Source organism: Sturnira hondurensis, unplaced genomic scaffold (genome assembly GCF_014824575.4).
Source record: "Sturnira hondurensis isolate 20B ecotype Veracruz unplaced genomic scaffold, ASM1482457v3 Scaffold0003801, whole genome shotgun sequence".
NCBI lineage: Eukaryota > Metazoa > Chordata > Mammalia > Chiroptera > Phyllostomidae > Sturnira > Sturnira hondurensis.
In genome coordinates this window covers 2,818,198-2,842,156 of record NW_028076432.1, presented here as the reverse complement: position 1 = coordinate 2,842,156, position 23,959 = coordinate 2,818,198, and the positions used below count along the sequence as shown (strand labels likewise).

Sequence of the window (23,959 nt, the reverse complement as noted above, 5' to 3'; positions counted from 1 at the left end):
TTAGGGGAGTCTGCAAATAATACAAAAATAAAAACACAAAATGACATACAGTGTTAGGAAAGGGACTTAAATGTGTTAGGAGCTCGGTATATTAAGCACCATTGGCTTCGCAGTGGCATACCTTGAAGTCTGGTGTAGTTTAATCAGGGAGCGGATGCCTGATTAGCATCCATTGCCCCATCAGGTAACGAGCACCTTGATTTGGGGGGAAGAGGGAGTGAGGGGGAACCATGACCCCATCGTTTTCTGTTTCATGTGGGCCAAGTGACACTGACCCAAGCAGATCCAATCAGAAAAACCTATTCCCTTCACCACAGTGACTCTCAGGAATGGACATGTGACCCAACTCAGTTCATTCAGAACCAGTGGGAATCAATCTCAGAACTTTTCCTGAAACTATTAGGGAAAAAATGCTCTCTTTTTTTCACTAGACCTGAAGCTAATCAAACTAGAGCTTGGAGCTGCTGGTGGTTACCTACTCCCTCAAGTGAAACAATCATAGAGGGAACATAACCTAAAAAGCAGAGAATATCGACTCCAGATCATACTGTCCCCCTCTTCCCCCCCCCCCCGTGCCTTCCTTTCAATTTTCTGTTGTGATACTTGGGGAAAATCCCTTTTTGTGCTTAAATGAATATAAATAGCATTCCTATTGCATACGCTGGGAGAAGCATAACATGTAATGATTTGTGTTACTGTTAAAGAGCATACTTGAACGACTCTCACCGCAAAGCAGATTTGTTCCAGGGATTCACCAAGTTAGCTGGGAAGGAAGCTTCGCTGTTTACATTTTCAACTGAGTAGTAGCTACTATGATGTTACCAAAACATAGTGGAAGTTAAAAATGTAGTTTCATTATGGTGTGAAGATAAAAACATAAGAAATGAGGGACACAATGAAATAGCGTACTGGAGAAAACTCAAGACTTCCACTGTGGTCCTACTGTATCCCTACTGTATACCAACCACTGGCCTATGTGTATCATTCAGATTTCTTATTATTTATTGTGTTCTTAGAGAGGAAAATGAGTGCTATTTACCTGATCTGAAGGTGGTGGGTCTGTTAATTATTACATGCAGGTGAAATATATTATGTAATTTGTGTCAATGAATGAAGAAGCTTACTTAGCCTTTAAGATTCGTGCTATGACCTTATCATTACAAGCCTGGCTGAACTGACAGTTCCCATTTCACAGCTCAGGCGTGGGTTTTATTCTCACCCTCATCGACAAAAAGAGTCTGGCCCCAGAGGTTACCCCTTTCATCAAGTACCAAGAGAGCCTGCTAAATGGAATGTAAGCTTTATTTTTCCTTCCACTGGAATCATTCAAGAAAGATTTTAGATTTTTTTCTACATAAGTTTACACTTGCCCTTTTTTTGCATACGATGATCTACCAACATGTATGACATTTGTTTAATATACTTTTAACCTTTATCTAGAGTTTATATTCAACAGAAAAACATTAATAGATGCCAAGCTGACTCAGTATCAGCAAAGTTGGTATGTCATTTATAAAATAAAATAAAATAGTCATAAAATAATTGGAAAAACTCAGGAAATCATTTCAGAAGTGAGAGTTTAGTTTAGACAGAGGAATAAGCTCATGGCTGCGTGTGTTATTCCTGCCTTAGCAGACTTCTTACTGAAGAATGGGAAATGCCTGCTATTTAAGACATTTGTAAATGATTACTTCAGTTGTCTTTTTCTTGGGCGTTTACAAAAATTAAAAAGAAAGATCTTTCCTAACGTAAATCCATTAGGATCTTTTACTTAAATAGCCACTTTATAATTTTGTTTACTGAGTAGCTGGAAACAATGCCTATTCAGAACAAAATAGTTTGTTTTAGGTCTTGGCAAAATTAGAGTGATCTGTATATTTTGTATTGATTGAGCTCATTTGTTCCCTGTACACTAAGGCTTCTTCTTTTACCTGTGTAACATATTTACATGTGTAAATCCAAATAAGCATAAATATGCTCACGTATGGGCACACACCCAAAGCAAGCAGAGAGAGCTGCCTCTACAGAAGCAATAAGTAGGTTCTCTGCTATTGCTCAGTGTAAACACAGGGACTGATGTAGTTTCAGGGGGAAAAAAAACCCACTGTGATTACAAATTCACAACAGTATCCTTAAACAAAGAGCCAAACCAGAATAGCTCTTTGATGTTTCTCTAGTAGGTAGTTTCTTCAGAGTGACCTCCCCTCCTCACTGGCTCTGTTGGAGTTAGCTACTCCTCCCGGGGCGACCTGTGCGGGAAAATTCTATTTCCTGTCCCACCGAATCAGGGCGGACCCTGTGATGTGATTAGATCAATGAAATGTGGGTAGAAACAGGACATGGGCCATTCCTGAGCAGAAGCTTTAAGACCCATTGTTTGGATCTCTCATTTCTTCCCTTTGTCGTCGAATCAACATGTCTCAGATTGGAGTTTCTCTTATAGCTTGAGTCTTAGAATAAAGAGTACCGGGATGCAGCCAACATAGAGTGGACATTGATGTGCATTTTTGTGGGTTTTCTGTAGGCCACTGAAATGTGTAAGTTGTTTGTAAATGCGTCACCATTTAGTCTAAACCAGAATTTCTCCTCCTTGGCACTATTGACATGTAGTCTGCATAATGCTTTGTTACGCAGTGGGGCGTCCTGTCATTGTAGGGTGTTCAGCAGCATCACTGGCCTCCACCACTTAGGTATCAGGAGCCTCACACCCCAGATGTGGCAACCACAAACATCTCTTGATATTGCTGAAGGCATCCTGGGGGGGCTGGTTAAAAATCACCCCCAGTTGAAAAACCCTCATCTTAGCCCAATAGTTCTTAGAATGGCATCCCAGAGCCAGCTGTGTCTGCGTCACCTGGGACTATGTAAGAAAGGTAAAGTCTCAGGCTCCTTTCAGACCTACTGAATGAGTAACGTTCAAGACGTTCTGCACGTTAAAGTTTAAGAATCACCGGCCTAAAACTGTGAAACATTCAGTATACAAGCACCCTTGTCAAAGAGAGGCCATAATTGTTGTGTTACTTACAGATGCAGAAAGGTAACTTTTTGGGTGTTTGAAGCATAACAACTCCCTGGCTATGAATCTGTAAGACCTTAGAGTACATGACAATATACTAGTGTAATATCTCTCAGACAAATTGAAGTTCTACAGCTTCAAAAAATTTACTGTGGTCTCATAACCTGGCGATTCACTGAGTCACAATGACTAACAATGAAGAAAAACTTGTTCTGATTAGGGAGCCAAAAGGAAGTGGCATTATGATCTTCAAGAAAACACAAAAAGATGTTTTTAAAAGGGCAATTGTCCATTTCTATGATTTGACATTTGTGTCTCCATTTCATTTAACATATCTTATATAAACACAATTTCTTTGTAAAGACCAAATAATTGAGATCAGTATTTATTTGTTTGTTTAATTGCAAACTTTTTACCACAAATAATCTCTGTTCCTTCTGTCTAGCTATGTTTTACACATCTATGTAAAATGGACCTCAGGATGATGTGCCTTGAGCCCGAACATAAGGAATAATTAAATCTACTTTGCAAAGTAGATTTTTATCATATTTAAAGGTATAGGCAATAAACATTAAAATTTTAATTTATGTAATTAAGAGATTGGGCATGTCATTTAGTTGATTTTTTAGAGGTGAAATATCAAAATTAATTTAAACGTATTAGTTGAGAAAAGGTAGGGATTTATAAATTGATTTCAATGACATATGAATATTTTTATATACTTCTCCGTTTTCCCCTTTCAATAAGGAATGTTTGTGGAGAGAAAACTTCCAAAGGTTTTCATTAAGTACTTTTTTCTTAGCTGTCATGGTGTGCATGGTCTCTACTACACCTGGTAGGTGTTTCAAAAGTTTTCATAAAATCAGAATTTCAGGGTAATGGTGGAATACAAGATAAATGCAAGATACTTGAATTTTCTGTTTTTATCAAAATATTAAAAATTAAAAAGCTGGTTATGCTGCAATAGATTGTTGGAACAGACTAAGGAAAATGCTCGATATCAAAAGACATGATGTGCATTTTATGATTTCTGTCACATCATTATGTTTTATGCACTTGGCCATAAACTTTCCATTATGTGCTTTGAGTTAAAATATGGGATGGGGGGACTCGGTGTATGTGGGAGGTTTTTTTTTTTTTTTTGCTATTTTTTTTACAGAGAGAAACCTTAATTTTTGTTGTCACATTAGAATTTTCCTAAATATAGCTCAGAATAAAAAATCCTTGAATTTGTAAAAATGAAGTGAAGTCTTTTCCTTTAAAGCATTATCTGTCAGCCGGAATGTCATGCTCCGTTTTTTAGGTCCTTTACACTCTTGAATTTGATTTGTGCTTTTGCAGCACAAATCCCAACATTCAGAAGGCAGATCTGCCTGCTTCAGCTGCCTGGAGCTATAGAGAATTAGTCTGTCATTCTCGGTGTCGGGGAGTGTATGCTGTGTATGTGAGTATTGTGAGCATGTGTGTCCTTATCTGAGACCGGGTGGCCGAGAGTGATTTAAACGTACAAAGGATTGATAGTACAGACTCTTATTCAGCCTGGGCTTCAAAACCTGTGGCATTCGAGTCTGGACAGTCGCCTCTGTGCCTCTGTTCTAATTGAGCAGTATGTTTGCTGCCATGGCAGCCAGCAGCATCCACTGCAGCAGCGAGGAAGAGCCATAGATCTGAGAATGCAGGTGGAATACTAAACTGCAAGGCGCTCGTGCAGGGCTGGGCTTCAGCGCTTCATTTCTGCTCTTATGGGGTTCTGATGAAGAGGCTACACATGATGCACCCAGTCAGCTCATCTAAATTCAAAGAAGGGCTGGTGAGAGGTGGGGAAGAAAAAGAAAAAAAGCGAGAGACATAGCTGGTGCTTTGCTACCTGGCATTTGGGAACCCAGAAGCAAGAGAGGGAAGTGTGGACTCATCACCCTGCTGAGACGCGTGATTGGAGGAAGATGGGGAAACGTAGTTGGCTTCCTGTATTACTTTTCAGCTGGAGCAGCATCTTTGGTGAACTCTTTTCTGCTTCCGATATGTTCAAGCAAAATGTTTGTAAATACTGCTGATTAAGGAACTGATGTAGCAAGCTGAATCCTGGCCAGCTACTTGATTGTACTGTAGCTCTAGAATCTTATTTGAATGTTTGAGCCTGTCTGAGCTTTTACTGAAGTGCATGTGCTAGTTAAAGCCAAAAGGGCAGTTGCCATCTCAGTGCAAAAAGACAATGTGAAGTCCAATTGAAAAGAAGAAACCACTGGAAGAGCCATGCAGCGGCCGGCTGAACTCTCTGTGTTTCGGAGCAAAGAAGTAAGGAGAAGGGGAGCTTGCCTTCAGAAACAAAAGTCGCTGACCAATCTTTCCCTCACCGGTGATGGGGCGAGGAGACCCGCCCTGCGCATTTCCAACTGGTTTGGAAATGCTGCCAAGGCCAGCCAGAGAGAATCCCACTATGCAGAGAAGCGCTCGCTGTCCAGGTTCCCCTCTCGGTCTATGCAGTCGCTGTACCACACCAGCAGCGCTGGGGCCTGGAACTTTCTGCCCGCCAGCCAGTCAGGCAGTGGGGGCTTCCAGGACTGGCCTTCCAGAAATGGCTTGGAAGGTGAGAGTGATGAAGATAGCAGGTCTGAGGATGAAAATGCGTCCTCCAAACCAAGCAGCATCAGCAGGAGCTGGGCGGAAGAGGAGGGAGAAAGCTGCCTGCGGGAAGGCACGGCCCACCTGGATGAGGACGTGATCCTCACCATGCTGGGGGACCTGGAGCAGGCACTGTACACGGACTTACTGGGTAAGTTGGGTTGGCTCTTCCAACCGGGATGGGATTTGGAGCGGCTGCCCTTTGGCATTAGCCAAGTCACTCTCATGTTTCTGGCTGATCTGTTTAAACAGTAGTTAGTTAAAATTTCTAAATTCCTTATTTCTTGAAACTATTTTCTTTATAAAGACAGGCTGTGGTGAGGTCTATTTGCAGAAAGGAAATAGCACCAGTCTGTCCTGGGAGTTATTGGCCTGGTGTCCAGTAGCTTCTAGGCACCCAGAAATAAGTGTTAATATATTAAGACTCCAAACATGTTCTTTACTTAGTCATTAATGGGGTCTTTTTAGTCAGCCTCCCTCGAGGCAGCCTCCCCACAGATGCATAATGAAGAATGAAAGGCCTCTGGAGTGAAGTTCGTGTGGTCAAGTGTTCCTGCTGCTGCCTCAGTGGCCCCTGAACAAGTGGGCCCTTGTTTGAACTTCAGCGACCAGCACAGGCGTCTAGTGGCACTTTCGGAAATGCGGAGGCCTCTTCTGACAGCTTGGCTCGCATAGTCTTTTGAGTTGTGTGTGTGTATGTGTGTGTATGTGGCAAAAAATGCTTTTTGTTTTGTGCACATTAAAAGTTCTTATGTAGACAACTGTGAACTGTGTTTATACTTTACCACCTATGCTCTTTTTTTTATTACATCAGTCTCCCTAGTAGCTTCTGACATTATCTTTAACTCAATATGAAGATGTCTGAAGTAATTTTTTTCAGTTTTATGATGAAGCATTAACTGTCAATTTGACACTTGCCTAAATAGCTAAACTATATACATTTTAATTTTTATACCTAAATTCAGTGCTTTACCAAAGCATATTTACATCAAAAAGTCCCTTATTCAAAACCCACAAGTATTAAACCATTGAACACACATTTCATGTCAATGTGTATTTTCACAGAGGACTTCATGTAGGACTCCTTAAATTTGAAAGAATTAAGCCTGACTAGTTATCTTTTTGTCTCCAATTCATACAGCTGATGCTAAATATAGTTTTTTTTTTATTCTCTGTGTGGACCTTCTGTTGTAAGATGTTTTATGAGCTTTTCTTGAATCTTGGTGAGCTAGCTTTAGTAGCAAAAAGCTTAGAGGGACAGCAGAGGCAAATATTGCTCAATTTTTAATGTTAGTTTGGCTTTAAAAGAGTAATGTTTCCATGGTTGTGGGAGTAGTGATTTCTGAACCTGAACACACCTGGTACTCAGATGCTGAAGATTTCATTCTCCACCACTGTGTGATTTCTGTGATAAACTGCTTTTTGTAGAAATCCTGTATGCAGTACAAAAGCAAGAGAGGGAGTTGGAGCCTAAAGAATCTTTTTTTTTGTCCTCTGAAATTGTAGTATCAAATAATATCCATCTTTTTTGTCTTTAAGGTGATAGCATTTATCTTTTTCTAAGTATTTCTTATTTAAGTATTTTCCAAGATGTGAACACAGTGCCTCCCGACCGTGTCGGTCGGTTGCTCTGCTAAAGTAGAGCATGCTGTGGGCGGGCGTGTGTGTGACACATGCCTGCTTGTGCAGAAATAACTTGGAGCATTACTGTCAGGCGTAATCTCTCAGTAGAAATCTTTGTATTCCATGGTTTTTAAACTGAGCATCTACTTGTATTTTTGGAATTTTCTCTTTAAGCCATTTTTTTTTTGTTCATGGCACTACTCAAAAATGCAAAGAGAAAGTAGGAGGAAGAGTTTATTTAAGTAGCTCTGAGTGAATAATCATAGCAGGACAATGGAGCGTTCCAGTGCAGTTCCCTAAATAACGATGCATGTTAAGTTGGTGAGTCTTTGCAAGCCCAACGCCCACAGGAATTTCGGGATTTCTGCCATGTGCCTGAGTAGGGTCTGCTTCTGACTCAAAATGGCTTCTTCCAAGTTAATTATCAGGCAGGATTCCTTGAGTTCAACTCTTTACTCTTGGATACCCAATAAATCAGACAGACTAGGGTCTGTACTATCACTCTATAGGAGAACATTTAAAAGGCAACTGATGAGTTGAAAATTTTCCATCCAAATCACTGCTGGAGTTATCCCCCAAATTAGGGTTATTTCTCAAAATAAACCAGGGAGCTACATTATAAACAATAACATTTGTAATGTGGATGGTATGGAGGACATACTTCTCTGTGAGTCCGATTCATTCACATGTCATTTGATTTCCTGTTAAAAGGTGACAGAGCTGGCAGTGTTGATTACAGTGTGTATAATGAAAGCCTGCAAAATAAGAGCTGGACCACACAGATTAAGGAGTTTGTCTGACACTAAGTAAAATTGCAAAAGCACTGAATTAAGCCTAGTATTCTATGCCCAGCTCATAGAGGAGGCAAGCATGAGAAAGCAGTTTGCACTGATGTCAAAAACTCCAAGCAAATTGCAGAATGCACCATTATATTGCACCGTAATAGGTGGCTGACACTTATGGCTTTGAGACATCAAAGTGGGAGGGGTACAGCATTCTTGTGACTATGTAAATTTTTCATGTGCAATTTTCTGTTAACTTTGATTACTAAATGTTTATTTTATTTATGCTCCTACGTTTGAGCTTTTTCATTGTAATTCCCTCCCCAACCCCAATCCTCTAGATGCCATTTGGATACAGATTTACAGGATGTTGCAGACCTGAGCAATCCTTAGGGGGTTGTAAGTGCATTTAGCTGCATCTTGTCTTTTATATGCCGTTGATGACATTTACTGCAATAAATTTTATTTTGGTTATTATCTTTCATGACATGAACGAGGCAGGAATTATGTTTTTCTCAACAAGTTGGGATCTCTTGCTGCAAGGAAAAGATCCATTTGTTGGATTGTCCTAAGTGGTGCAGTGTCCTGAGTGGGTGTCGTGATGAGAAACACTGAAGGGGAGTTGGGTTTTGGTTCTGAAACCTGAGGGAAGCTATGTGAACAAATAATGAACCCGACTGGAAGACTCCAAGTGTCTAAGATGCCTGTTGGATTAGAAGGAGGACATTTAAAAGATGAAGATGTGAAAAAAATATTTAGAAAAATTGAATATCTGAAATACAATCTTCTTAAAGTCTATTTAAAAAGGTATTGAAAATAATTTAAATATCAATTGTAATTAATATTGTGCCAGTGGCAAGTGGAGGAGATTCACTCAAAAGTTCTCCGGGGGGAACGAGTCAGGGATAGAGGACATGTAGTGGTGTGTTCCAGGAACTCATGTGAAGTCCACGACTGCACTCCGCCCCCTCCAGAAAAAGATCATCCCAGGGCTCTCCTCCTGGAAGACGTCTCGTGTCTTGTCCTCACTTAGAATCAAAGACTTCTAGGCTATTTGACATCTTATGAATATTGGCTTTGGTGCTTCTCTACATTTGTCTCTTCACTCTGTCTTTTGTGCACTTTGAGTAAAATCGCTTCTTTGCCTCTGCCTTTCCTTTCACTGAGATGATGTTCTGTTTCTGCATGTTAAGGTCTCCCTTACCAAAACCTCCTTTTTCTCCAAGGTTCTGCCAGATGATTTGAAAGTAAAAGGTAGACTTCTTTCCAGCCACTTCTCAAATATACTGTTATTTTTATGAAGAGAAGGATGGAAAGAATTTCCAGGGAGAATATGGCTAAAGTTCCGAGTTTGAAAGCATGCAAATGTACGAGGTTACGTACTGCATGACTCAAGTCAGTGTCAGAAAGGGCTGTGCCATGCGTGTGAGGGCATGGCCTGTGTTTTACTAGCTCCTAAAAATGTACTCAGGGAGTTTTTCTGTCCTTTCTAAGTTTGAAACAGTAATGCCATTATCAAGCATTTTAATCATTTGAATACTTTGTAAATTGAAAGGAAGAGATTTATAGACTGGCAGCAGAGTGGTGGTTGTCTTGGCAACCAGCCAGAATGAGGAATAATGAACAATATAGTGATGTTTGGCCGGAGAAGACAATAGGAGAATCAGTAGGTGCTGTCTTCGCGCGTGAGGGACTGCCACGGCGAAGAGAATACCGGGTGCTCAGCTTCAGAGCCACTGAGATGCTGGGTGGGAGTTAAAGAGAGGAAAATTATTACTGGTCCTCAGAAATGTTTTCACAATGAGACATATCTAATATTGGAAGGAGACGTCTATTACTGGAAAGGAAGGAGCCCGGGAGGCTTTAGGCAGGGGCTTGTGGCTGTCTCCAAAGGGAGATGAGTTCATTTAGTGGCTAAGAGGTAAGGCGAGACAGTCTCTGAAATTCCCACAGGCACTACAATTATATTAAAATGTTAGATGGGTGCATTTGTTATTATGTATTTCTAAAAATCTGTCGAGTACTGTGGGAAAAAATGAACAGATTCAATATCTACCTATATTCGTAAAACAGATTGTAGATATGCATCTTGAATTTCTACATGATGGTTTTCATAGTGGAATGTAATATATGCCATTTTTAACTTCACATTTCCTTCTCTTTTTCTGTCCCTTCCATCACCCTTTATTTCCTCCCTTCCTTCCTTTTACCTTGCCTCTCCTTAACCTATCCATTCCAATTCCTTCCTTTTCTTCTTTCTTATTAAAAATTTTTTGTCACTGGAAATCCCCTTGAGCCTAAATTAAACAGAATAAAAACTGTTTTCTCTACTCTCTTGCTATGTTATCATTATACAGACACATCAGTTTCAAATGGCCACTGACCTGGGCAGTGTTACGTGGCCACCGACAAAATGGTTTAAGGCCACTTCTGCCCCCAAATGGCAGGCAGTGGTTGTCTCAGGCCAGGGTCGGTCACACCAGCAGGGCTGCTTGTTTCATGTGCATTAATCACACTCTAGGTCTAGATGCCTAGGACTTCACTGGAACTCTGGTGTTACATGTAAGTGGATAATTTGGTTCCCTGTAGAAAGTGAAGACATAATTAAAAATAAAGACTTTCAATGTTGTAAGTTTTGGTCCATGAGTCTACCAGAATACGCAACTGAAGGAGACATTGCCTTGGTGTGGGTGCACGCCCACTGCCTCTGTGCCTGCTACTCCTGAGGTCCGGCTGCTGCCCTGCACCCCTCACCCCGCTGGGTGTCATGGGCCAATGTGGCCCAGGAAGAGGAGCTGCTGAGAATTGCCAAAAAGCTGGGCCATGTCGTAGCTAGGATGCACACGGAAGGGGCCCTTGACCTGCTGAAGAAGCTGAACAGCTTCCTGATGTCCATCCAGCTGTTCCAGACAACCAGGCCTGGAGTCACTGTGAACAGGGCCTGCAAGCACTGCTCGGATGAAGAGGTGGCAGCCTGGGCCAAAGTCCTCATCAAAAACTGCCAGCAGCCCCTGGACTCCCCTGGCTAGCCCAGGAGAGAAAGGGAAAGGAAAGAGAAAAAGATGAGAAGAAAGAAAAAGGGCTTGACTGTTCCACTTGGAAGCCAGAGGCAGACTTCTCCTTGAAGGAAAAAAAAAAATGAGGGAAGAGCCTGAAGACAGTAGAGACTGTGGACTCCGGTCCTCTGTCACCTCCTGTCCCAAAATGCCCTCGATGGAAAGATCAAACAGCTGCAAATCAAAGCCGGGCACTCCACAAAATACCCAGCAGCTGCTTGAGCCCCACCTTTGCTCCCTCCTTTGTCGGCCTCTTGGCAGCTTGCTATCTCACAGGGGACCCTGGCCTGGACAAGTATGTGGAGATGCTCTCAGTGGCCGTGAAGACAGATGATAATTACAGGTGCTGGGGAGTCAGTTGTGACAAGATGGCATCAAGTTTCAAAGATGATATTTAACAGGAGCTCAAGAGCACAGACAGGAAGTACTGGAACTGCAGGCACAGCCGAATCAGCAACCTCAAGGACCCCAGCGCCCTGTCTGCGGCAACTACTCAGTGGGGCCGTCGCCTAGATGACAGCGGAGGAAATGGCCAGTGATGAGTTGAGGGAATTGAGGATAGCCCTGGCCCAGGGGGCTCTGTGGGAGCACCAGTGGCCAAGAGAAGGGGCACCAACACTGACCACTTCCAGTGCAGCAAATGCAGGAACGGTGCCTACAACCAGGTGCAGACGGTACTCATGAGCCTATGGCTACCTTGGTCTTCTGCAATGAAAGAAAGCATCAGTCTTTGGAAGTTCCACCGATAGAACTCCCAGCCCGGACTTCAGAGAACAAGGTGGGGAAGAACAAAGAGAAACCACTAAGCCATTGTAGCTGGAGAAAAAAAAAATGAAGGGGGCAAAAAAAGAAGACCTTGCTCCTATAACAAAAGGTTTCCATCCTATTTTCTTATCTCGGAGTCCAAATGTATATTTGATATGTAAGGCAAGTTTATCTCAACTGTTCTGAGTGCTCTTAGTTAGAAACATAGCTACAGACACAATTAGTGTCCAAATGATGTCAGCTTTTTAAATCTGAGCTCAGTAACGTGGAGTAATACACGGTGTATTTCCAAATGGCTCTCTCATTTTGCAGGGATTAAGGTCATAGACCTACAAAGTATTATTGCATATATATCATCACCTCAAATTATTACTTACAATATTACATTTGTTTCTGTCCACATTTTATTTGTAGAAAGAAAAATGATAACTTCAGGTGATAATACTCATTTGGAATTTTCTACCCATCATTTTACTTTTGAGATAAAGGATTTACATTACTTATATATGTATGCAATTATTCTCAGGACAGTGAATGACATGAATAACAAGTGAATTATTGTGTTCCTTTTCTAGGTGAAGACCCTGAAACAAGGAGAATGAGAACAGTCAAAAATATAGCAGATCTGAGGCAGAATTTAGAAGAGACTATGTCCAGTCTTCGTGGGACCCAGATAAGCCACAGGTTTCTTCTCAATTCTGCCTAATTTGGGGCCAGTAAAGAACTTAACTTCTCATGATGATAGAAAGGGAATTTTAGCTTTCCTTTCTTATCTTCCCACTTAAATTCCACATGACAACCAACTGGTTACTTCTCAACACATAAGCTCCACCTTTTTCTCCTATCCACCTTTTTTTCAGTATAATTTCCAGTTTAAACTGAATTAGCTGATGAAACTACCATCATCACGACTAAGTAGATTGTCATGCCTGCCCTAGAGAACAGTTGTGGAAGTTGCTGTTGAAATGCCTCTGAGGAGGGATGGTAGAGACACTTGCAAACGTCACTGTAGCTAACTTCCACAATAGTCCCAGGAAGGCTGCGATAGGGCAAATTAAGTTTGTTGAGAATGTGAAACCATGTTTCATTTTATCTAAAATGTGATGCTAGCCTTTCTTTTGAAAGCACAAAAGCAACACACAGCTAATGAATGACCTTTCCCACACTTTAACCCCCCCCCAACAAAGGTGTTTAGAATCTAATTTTTTATAGCATTTTTTAAAAATATTTTATTTCTTTATCTTTAGAGGGGAAGGGAAGGAGAGAGAAAGAGAAACCTCAATGTACGGTTGCTTCTTGTGCATCCCCTGCTGGGAACTGGTCCCTGCCGGGAACTGGCCTGCAACCCAGGCATATGCCCTGACTGGGAATCGAACTGCGATCGTCTAGTTCGCAGGCCCGTGCTCAATCCACTGAGCTACACCAGCCAGGGCTAGAATCTAATTTTGAATCTCGTTATGAATATATAATTTGGCTTTCATGAAAATCACAGTCTTCTAAGAATGACTCCAATTCCATCCTTCCCTGTCTTCGTGCATTCTTCATAAATGGCCCCAAGCGAACCAGAGTCCAGTTATTTTTCCATCTTATTTGACAGCACCCTGGAGACAACATTTGACAGCACAGTGACAACGGAAGTGAACGGAAGGACCATACCCAACCTGACAAGCCGACCCACTCCCATGACCTGGAGGCTGGGCCAGGCATGTCCTCGACTGCAGGCTGGAGATGCCCCCTCCCTGGGGGCCGGCTACCCCCGCAGTGGTACGAGCCGGTTCATCCACACGGACCCCTCCAGGTTCATGTACACAACGCCTCTCCGCCGAGCTGCCGTCTCCCGGCTGGGAAACATGTCGCAAATTGACATGAGCGAGAAAGCAAGCAGTGACCTGGACATGTCTGCTGAAGTGGATGTTGGCGGGTACATGAGTGATGGAGATATCCTTGGGAAGAGTCTCAGGACTGATGACATCAACAGTGGGTGAGTGGCCCTGGGCCCTGCTGTCTAACAGGATTATGTAAAGAGGGAAAGTGGTCTGTCTGCCCGGGATGCGTCAGTTAGGAAAGGGCCTATGGGGTAGAACGTGCGAGAAATCTAAGGTGCCGGCGTATTTCAGGTCCTCTCTTCTGCTCATTCAGGAAAAGGAAAACATCTCAAATCTCTATAAAATCTCTTTCTTATCAGCCATTAAATTTTTCTGTTGTTGGTTTAGAGAAGCCCATGTGCCTTGTGTTTCCGTGCTTTTTAGATAAGATTTCGTAGTGAAGGACGTGGGAAGAAGACTGGAGGAGTTTTGCTGAGCTGTTTGATTGTTTCGGTTTTTGTGGGCTTTTTTGGTTTTTCTTTGTTTTTGCTTGTCAAAGCTGCCTGTAACTGCTTTGAGAAACAAATATTTTCTAGTGTTCTTAAATTATGTACCTCCAATCTAACTTGAGGGAAAATCATGTTAGAGTTGAATGTTTCCATCTATTTATTGTAATGATCTCAGATTTGTTTCTTTATCTTAGCCCCTGTTTTCTTTCTGTTTCCTAATAGATTCCAAAAAAATGTTGTGATTATAAAAATCTAAAGTACTTTGGCAATTTGGAGTATTTATTTCAATCTGTGGGTGAGCCTCAGTGGACGCAGTAGGATAGTTCTATTAAAACTACTTTTCCCAACTATTGTAACTGCCCTTTTGAATACTTCTGTGCCCTATTACACTGTTGTTAAGTGTGTTAAAGGCACTGATTCATTTAACCTTCTACCACCAGCCCTTATGAGTATTTTTACACTTGTCTTACAGATAAATAACTGATCCTAACTGGCCTAATTGTCTACGTTAAAGAAAGACCAGACTCACATTAGAACTCAGGTGGTTCTGACTTTAAAACCCAGGCTCTGTAATGCAAGGAAAAGCTCTCCAATGATATCTGTGTTATTTTCATGTGAGTCTGGGTTTTGACCTACTCTTTCTTCGTCCTTGTACATCTGAAGATCAGTGTTAGAAACCACTCTTCTACATGACTAAACCCTTCCTGACTCCCATGAAAAGCTTGTGGGGGGGGTGGAAAGACCTAAGAAGTACAGAAGAGATCGTAACCTGGTGCACAGCTCTGCTCTGGTAACCACCAGTGCGTTCCAGGCAGCCCTGTTACCTGACTTTCTAACAATTTATAATCAGGGACACAGATTCTGGTCAATGTAGGAAGTGATTGAGTTTCCACTGGACTCAGAGTTCCCCATTTAAATCCCTTTCTACTGTTTGCTATCCGTGGACTCCTTAGGAGCTTAATTTATCAAAATTCATTTTTGTCACCTATAAAAGGAATAACATTGAAGAATCTCCATGAAATTACTTGGAACAAAGGAAATAATCCACAACATTTTACATAGCACAAACCCTATCACAGTATATGTGATCAATAAGTTTATCATCATCATAATTACATTTATGATTGTTAATAATCATGCTAATTGATAGCTGTTGTTATTAATTATGGTGAGTATTTAGCATCACCTAGAAGGGAAGACCCAGTTCAGGGAACATGACAGCAAGACAACAGTAAGGCAGGAACTTTCTGTCTTCCGTCTCTCCAGTCTTTCTCCTTCGTTCTTTCTTCTCTGTTCGAATGCCTTCCTCTCTTTTCTTTCTCTGTTTCTTTAAATGGGGGTATATGTGTGTGTTCACTTTCATATTTACTAGTGGGTGAACATTTACTTATATACATCAATGCACACATGTAGTTATATAATTCATGTATATACATATATCTACATACTCATATGCACTTATGCAGTCAGTCTCATTATTTATGGTAGTTATATTCTATAAAGGCACCATAAAACACTGAAATAGTGAACACTGAATCATTCCCCTAGGTCATAACATTTTCATCAATGGATCAATGGGTAATCTTGTTTTATGTGTATTTCAGTTGAAAGATACTTATTTATTATGTAATATGTATTTGTCAATTAATTAACATTGAACTCACCCCAACAGCAGTGTAACTCTTGCCTGAATGAAGTTTATCTAACACATTATTTTTCCCTAAGACACATCACAGCCTCCTCGCCCTTAGGAACAACACAAGACAACTTTTCAGCACTGCACTTGGGGGCCATTTTAAATAGCAACATCTCCAACAGGGGGCACAGAAATGTGGAGAAGGGAGCTCTAAATAGACTGAAAAGGCACTTATTTGAAGTGGGAGAGCTGTAAGAGGAAGGCAGAATGTCACCTTGGCCGACCTCAGCTGGAAAGGCCCACAGGGCACCTCACACCTCTCAGGGACCCCGAGCACCTCCGCCTCCATGAGTGGGCATTGCAGGGCTGTGAGTGCTGCTTTGGGGGCCACAGACTTTGGCAGGAGGCAGATTCCCAAGTATGGCCTTTGAGAATAATGAGTTTTGACTGGGTTTATTTATACACATGGAACGTGCTTACCAGGTAAAAAGGGAGTGTACCTTGGGGGCAGTTGAAATCAGACATCAAGGGACGTTTACCATACATTGTGTGAGTCATTTCAAAAGGCTCACGCAAATAAAGTTTGTGTGCAGAATAAGGAGTTCAGAATAAGGAGAAAGCACTAAACCCTGGCATGAATTAAAAAGGAGTGTGAATAAGGAAGGTTTCATTCTGGTCCTTGATTTAAATAGTTAGAGAGGAGAGAACTGTATTAAGAGAAAACTTGTAAGGAAATATTGCAGAAGATATGTTATTCAGCCACCTTAACTAAAATATAATTTTCAGAGCAGAGAGGTAATTGGATTAGATAACATTCAATTACCCTTCCCTTAACTGAGATTCGTAGAACATGAATATTTAAAGATAAGATGTGAGAGATAGAGACTGTTGTGACAGGCCTCACCATTAAGCTACGAGGTTTAAACTATGTACTGTAAGCAGTGGAAAGCACTGTTACTTAGGGGAGATCACCTACTAGTCACAGCACATGGGGATGGTGATGGTTTTTGAAAGACCACTTTAAGAGAATCTGCAAAAGGGATTCAGGGGAGAAGATCTAGGGAGAGATTTCAGGCACTAGTGCAAGAATTCAGATCCACCATCATAAGGCGAGAAATAGGGGAGTGCCATTGAGAGGGATGGAGGGGCATGGGGGTTGATAGGAAGGTACCACAAAGGAAAAATCTACAGACACAGGGTGGGATACTGGGTATAAGAGGCAGAGGATTCAGACAAGATGCCCATTTAGGCACAGGAAATAGAAAACGATACCATCCGAGAAAATAGGTGAGAAAGCAAAGAGAGGAGACGATGAGTACAGAGGTGAAAACGCAGGGTTGGAGACAGGGGTGTTACTGGACTGGAGGGGTCCAGCTGTCTGTGTGCATCAAAGTTCAAGATGACAGGAATTTGCAGCCAAGAAAGTATGGGTTTATTAAGGAGATGGCATCACATCTGGAGTCACAGGTAGCACATGCACAAAGCCCTGGCTCCTCCGTGGCTTCTGCAACATAAGTTATATTGAGGAAAAAATCATTAGTCGTGGTGGCTAATAGAGTTAATTAAGGTCATGATTGGCTGGTGCTAAGTCATGGGGTCTCTACTCATCGGTCGGTGCTAAGTCATGGGGTAATTCTTCATTGCATCTGGCCCTCCCAGCAGCCGTGGAGGTGTTCAGTTCAATTTCACAAGGATTTGTTGTGTGGGATCGTCCTCTTTTCCTTGGTTCAGAGATAAAGCACAGCTAGGCCAAGATATCATATTTAGTTTGATTGAAAACTCTGTCTCAATAATCAATAGATCCAGGACCTTGTTTCTAAGAGTACAGGATACTGGTCAGAACCTCATTGTCCTTAGGGGTTAACAATCAAGCAAGGGAGAGGGAGGTGGGTGAGTCAGGGCACCAGGTGAAGCCAGTTTGGGTCAGAGGAAAAAAATCAAAATAAAAGTTCAGATTAAATGGTGTCTTTACCATTAGGGGGATAAAGCAAAAGTAATGTAAAGCAAAAGTAGCGTATAGAGTACAGATATGATGGGTATAATCTCATATAGGAGATAATGGAAATGACGGGAGACATGTGGACTCCTGGGAAAAGAATAGAGAGAGGAGAGGAATAATGAGCTTATGTATGTATGTAGGTATGTATGTATGTATGGATGTATGTACTGAAATTTTTTCTTGAGCCCATCCTATGTGTCAGGCAACATTCTAGGTATTGCGTGAGCAGTGATTAGTCATTAGACACAGTGCCTTCTCCTATGTGACTTACATGCTGGTGTTTTTATATTTTTATATGCTCAATTCACTGAAGAGAAAAAAAGTGTTATACCCTTTGTCCTTTCTACTTATTTCATGCCTTCATGGAAACCCAGTTCAGACTTCTGTTCTCCATTTTTGTTCCTTATCAGTCTTTCAAATGAATTCTAGAGCGGTCAACAAATGAATCCTTTTAAATATGAATTAGTGACCCACATGTTTTCTGTTGACCAGTAGTCATTCATGTTCAGTATCTAAATAAACTAAGTAAAAAATAACATGAATCTATGGAAACTTCCTCTGGTGATGTTTACCATTTTCTGTTTTCCACAATAGAGTATAGGGTGCTGAAATTTAAACAATGACTCAGAGTTCTGTTCCCTGGGTGGAAGTGTTTTCCACAATAGAGTATAGGGTGCTGAAATTTAAACAATGACTCAGAGTTCTGTTCCCTGGGTGGAAGGTGACTAGACGTGGTCAGCAGGTGATACGGGTAGTCTCAGCTCATGTGTCATGCGTGACCAGTGGGCACTGTGTGGGGGACACCCAGGACGTGCCGTACATCACTGCTCACCTGTGAGCAGTGCACCACTGTTGGCATCCTGTGGACTCACCCCGGACTCTCAGCCTAGAATTCAAAGCTTTAAAGACGAGAGAGCTAGAAGCTTCATAGGGGAAATTTAACTTAATGATGTTTTCCTTAATGAAGAAAAAAAGGGCACAAAAATGTCTGTGCTATAATTCTTGAAAAAACTGAGTCACAAAGTTAACTTCTTGTTCCCAGTTCTTGAAAGGATGGTCTAGTGATTAAAGGGACAAAGGGCTCACAGGACCATGATTCATGAAAATGTTCAATTTAGGATTTTTTTCCTCATGTAACCACAGGAATGTCATGAAGTAAAAGGAATGGAGTTTCATTTTTTTATGTACTTGAGGTAGAAGTCAGAAAATTAATCAGCATTTGGAGAGTTCAAAGTTTCTTGAAGCCATGCAGAGGCTGAACTTGCTTCTTCTCTTGAAAATTTCTTTAAACACTAGATGTGAGTCCACCAGTAATTAAGAATTAGTCAGAGGAAGGCCTCTTACTTAACATGAGTCTCTTTGAAAAAAATCTTTACTTATGAAGCAAAAAAAGGCACACCTTGGAATATTGGGGGGGAAAGTTACATATTTTAATTGGGTGGAAAATTGAAATTATCAGCAGGTTTCACAGTGATAAATAGTTAGGCCAAGAAGATAACCTAAAAGTCTATGTTAAGTCACATGGTCCAAATACAAAGAAATTTAATTCTGTGGGATGAAATTTTAAAGAAGGTTTTTTACATTTTGCTTCTCCCTTGATCTGCCCTCCCCTATCCTTCGGTAAGCTTGGCGATGACTGAAAGGTATATAACCTTGGAAGGGCCAGGGCTACCTGAGCTGGTTACGAGGACTTCCATGGTAAACCACAGATTCGTAATTCTCATGCTCCTACTAATTTTATATTCTAGACATGAGCTTTCTCTTAGTGAATATAGAAATTCTAATGGGAAAATAGCTGGTGATTCTGGCCAACAGTTACAAAGCACTACATGCTAGATATTTAAGTTTAGACATGACATGCAAGTTTAAACTAGACATGCTAGCATGTTAAGTTTAAGTCACTTTAGGTAAAACTCAGAAAATTAGTTATTCTGCATTCTGAGAATTCAGAGTTTCTTGAAGTGTGCCACTCTGGACTTGAAACTAGGCAAGTCGGGCTCCAGTCTGAACTCCCAGCCATCCTGCTGACCCCAGGAGGCCGTCGGCATGTCTACTGTGCACACTGCTCTCCAAGGAGTCATTTTTTTAAAAAAACAAACAAATGTAACAGAGATTCATAGCAATCATTCATTATTAGAGTAGTTTTCTTAGCTAGTGCATTTGATCTAGGACACAGTTCTTAATATCTGTTTGTTGAAAGGAAAATGCTGAACTGGAGTTCCGTTGAGATTAAAACAAAACAAAACAAAACAACCAAACACTTCAAATGCTCTGTGTCTTTATGTCACTAAAAAATAGCTCATTGTAAAAATAAAAATTAAAAAATAGCTCATTGTAACACACAATGGGTAATATGCGATATTGAATGTAAAAACATAGAATTCTAGGAATAGACAGTGGAAGCATACATAGGTTTGGAATCTTCCTAGATCCCCACAAAAACAGAAAGAGCAACTGGAAAGCAAAGCAAAAAAAATCATGGTTACTCTTTACACAAACACAAAAAGATGATGACAAGGTATCAGCTCAAAACCAAAATATAAGCAATTAGGGACAAACAGCCAGGGGCCAGAGGACCAACATGGTCATGGCATGTTTGAGAGAAGTTACACAGGATAGCAGTGGGTATCTGATAATGCTGAAAACAGGAGAACCCAAGAGCAGCCAACAGAAACTGTGGAGAAAGAACACAGGGGAGATCTAAAGACAGCCGCTGAAGCTCAGAGGGGCTTTGACCACTTGACCAGCGGGAACAGTAAGGGTTGAAGGTCATGTCTGAGGGAGTGGAGCAATCTCGTTCCTATGGGCAGTTCATTAAACTGCCCACCTGCAGCCCCCTTTCAGGGCAGTGTCCCAAACTGAACAGAACATGGCAGAAGGCAAAAAGGCAGTAGTCCGCAGAAAAGTGGTGGGAGATGGGAACAGAGTCAAAAATGTCAAAAAGCTAATTACCATATTTTTAAGCGCTACACAAAAATAGCAGAAGCAGTTACTGTGTAAAATCAGGTTTTTAAATCAAATTTATTTTATTTAGAAAGATTAATTTTACATAAAAATAATTGAGAGGAAATATCTGTATGAAACCTCTTGTGCAACACATACAACCAATAATGGATTAGTATCAGTGAGGAAAGGAAAAACAAACCAACAAAGTAAAACACAGAATCTATTAGTAAAATGAGCAAAAGACACAAACAGGCATTTCAAAGATAAAATGAAAATGGCCCATTACAAAGTAAAAATATTATTTATCTGCTTGGTAATCTGGATGGAATTTAAGACTTTTCATCCATTGGCAACCAGAAGTTTACTCTGAAACTAGTTAGAGAACTATTTGTCAGTGACTAGCATGACTGAGTGCCTGCATGTGTCTCTTAGGACCCGCTGGTTCTCTTGGTAGCTGTAGACTTTAGAGAAGTACCAGCCTGTAACGTGTGAGCACAGGCGTTCAGGGCAGCATTGTTTGTGACCACAAAGTAGAAAAGACAGCTCAACTGTCGGTATTAATGAAGTGCATTGGTGGAACAGAGCTGCATGTCTGTAAAATGAATAGTACATCAAAATAGATAATTTGCAGAAATGTAATTTTGAGTAAAGAAAAGTAGTCACAAAAATACACATAGTATGAGTCAATTTATTTAAAGTTCAAGTCCAAAAGATGCTAACCAATTTATAGTTAGATACATATAGATATAGATATAGATATAGATATAGATATAGATATAGATAATCCATGCCCATGTGGTAAAACCAAAAAGAAAGTAAAGGAATCCTTAACACAAAGCCCAGCACAGTGGATTTCTGTGGAAGGGAGATTTGAGGATATTATTGGAAGGAGCCTCTATGGACATTGAAGAAACAGGAAATGTTCTGTTTCTGATGCCAGGTAATAAGCATGTGAAAATTGGTATTTTTATTATTTAAATGTATATGTGCATAAATATATTTAACTATAACTCTTTCTCTAGAAAGCATGGAGTGGCTATGATGGTAGCATTGTGTATCTTTATGTTGATATCTTTTTTTCCCCACTGCAGTGATTTCAGACAAAACTAGAGCATAGCTATGCAGATTCACAGATTTGAACAGATGCCACCTTGTAACACATAGGGGTGGTGAGTGACAAGAAGAGTTTATGGTATCGTTGATAGGCTTGTGGGAAATCCACACATTTATGCATAGGAAGCAGTTGAATATCTCATTCTGGAACAGAGTGGCTCCGTAGGGCCTGGAAGTACTGATTTGGAGAACAGATGCCTAAAGGAAATGTGCCCTAAGTGTGTAAGGTTTGTCTACGCAGAAGAAAAAGAGAGGTGATGGTGGAAGGGAGGAGGAATTGGAAATGCTTTGTGAGTCTATTGGGGTTTTTAATGTGAATCATTTTATAGCTTATCGAATTTGAACATGGCAAAAATTAGCCTAAAACTTCCATAGTTTGAGAGAAATATTTTTAAAGATTTTTACTTATTTACTTTTAGAGAGAGGAAATGGGAGGGAGAGAAACATCAATGTGTGAGAGATACATCTGCAGTTGCCTCTCACACACCTGCAACTGGGGATCTGGCCCCAAACCCAGGTGTGTGCCCTGACTGGGAATCGAACCAGTGACCTTTCAGTTCTCAGGCTAGTGCTCAATCCACTAAGCCACACCAGCCAGGTCTGAGAGAATTTATTTTTGTCCTTAACCTTTGCAAGTTTCCTTTAAAAACATTTGTACCAGTCTTCCTTGTAACTATTACTTCTTCTTAAACTCATCTTAGCTGATAGTTTTGAAGTTAAGATATACCATTGTTAAGAAATACTTCTTAAATTTTCAATTATTTTTTCAGAATGGTTCCCTAACATTTATAGCTCCCAGATTACAGCATAATTTTTCTAGAGGAGCTGTGAAATTTATGTTCTTTTAGATTTTTTAATTCTCTAGAAAGAATGAAAAGAAGGAGAAATTACCAAGAAAAATTTAAATTGGGAATTTGTTCACTTATGTGATGCCTATTTTAATTTTTCAAATAACAAATTCATGGTTCTGTTTTGAAAATGCCCACCAACATTCAAATGGCAGAGTGTATGGAAACAGAGGAATTTATACACTGACTTTTTTTTTTTGGTTCAGTTAATACCTGTCCTAAACCTATTTGATATTAACTGGAAAATTGAAGGGCCAAACAGAAACAGAATGTCCTTTGAAAAAATAGTTTTTTTCTAATTGGAAGTTTTATATATAATTTTAATTTCGAAAATTAGTTTTAAAGCAGTTAATCTTTTTCTATAGAACTTAGCTTTTCTCTAAATATTAAATAATTAAAAGGTTATGTTTCTGTTTTTTAAATGTTTTATTCATTATGCCATTACAGTTGTCCCATTACCCCCCTCTTCATCCCCTCTACTCTGCAAACCCACTCCCCCATTCTCCTCCCTTTAGTTCATGTCCATGTGTCATGAGTTCTTTAGATTCTATATTTCCCATACTATTCTTGCCCTCCCCCTGTCTATTTTCTCCCCACCATCTATGCTACTTATTCTCTGTACCTTCTCCCCACTTCTCCTCCTCCCACTCCCCTGTTGCTAACCCTCCATGTGATCTTCATTTCTCTGGTTCTGCTCCTGATCTAGCTGTCCTCTTAGTTTGCTTCTGTTTTGGGTGTGGTTGTTAATAATTGTGAGTTTGCTGTCCTTTCACTGTTCATATTTTTCATCTTCTTTTTCTTAGATAAGTCCCTTTAACATTTCATATAATAAGGGCTTGGTGATGATGAACTCCTTGAATTTGATCTTATCTGAGAAGCACTTTATCTGCCCTTCCATTCTAAATGAAAACCTTGCTCGATAGAGCAATATTGGATGTAGGTCTTTGGATTTCATGACTTGGAATACTTTTTTCCAGCTCCTTCTTGCCTGTAAGGTCTCTTTTGAGGAATCTGCTGACAGTCTGATGGGAGCTCCTTTGTAGGTGATTGTCCCCTTATCTCTTGCTGCTTCTAGGATTCTCTCCATCATTTTGGTCTTGGCTAATGTAATTATGATGTGCCTTGGTGTGTTCCTTCTTGGGTCCACCTTCTTTGGGACTCTCTGAGCTTCCTGGATTTCCTGGAAGTCTATTTCCTTTGCCAGATTGGGGAAGTTCTCTTTTATTATTTGTTCAAATA

General features: G+C 40.6%; 1 protein-coding gene across 1 annotated transcript in view; it reads left to right on the top strand.

The window, feature by feature from the left end:
- NAV3 (neuron navigator 3) overlaps positions 1-23,959 on the top strand; it is a 364,273-nt gene that overhangs the window by 191,031 nt on the left and 149,283 nt on the right. The window contains exons 10-11 of the mRNA XM_037042823.1: positions 12,440-12,548; positions 13,462-13,845. Of these exons, the coding sequence (XP_036898718.1) occupies positions 12,440-12,548; positions 13,462-13,845 (493 nt within the window). The remainder of the gene's footprint in view (positions 1-12,439; positions 12,549-13,461; positions 13,846-23,959) is intronic.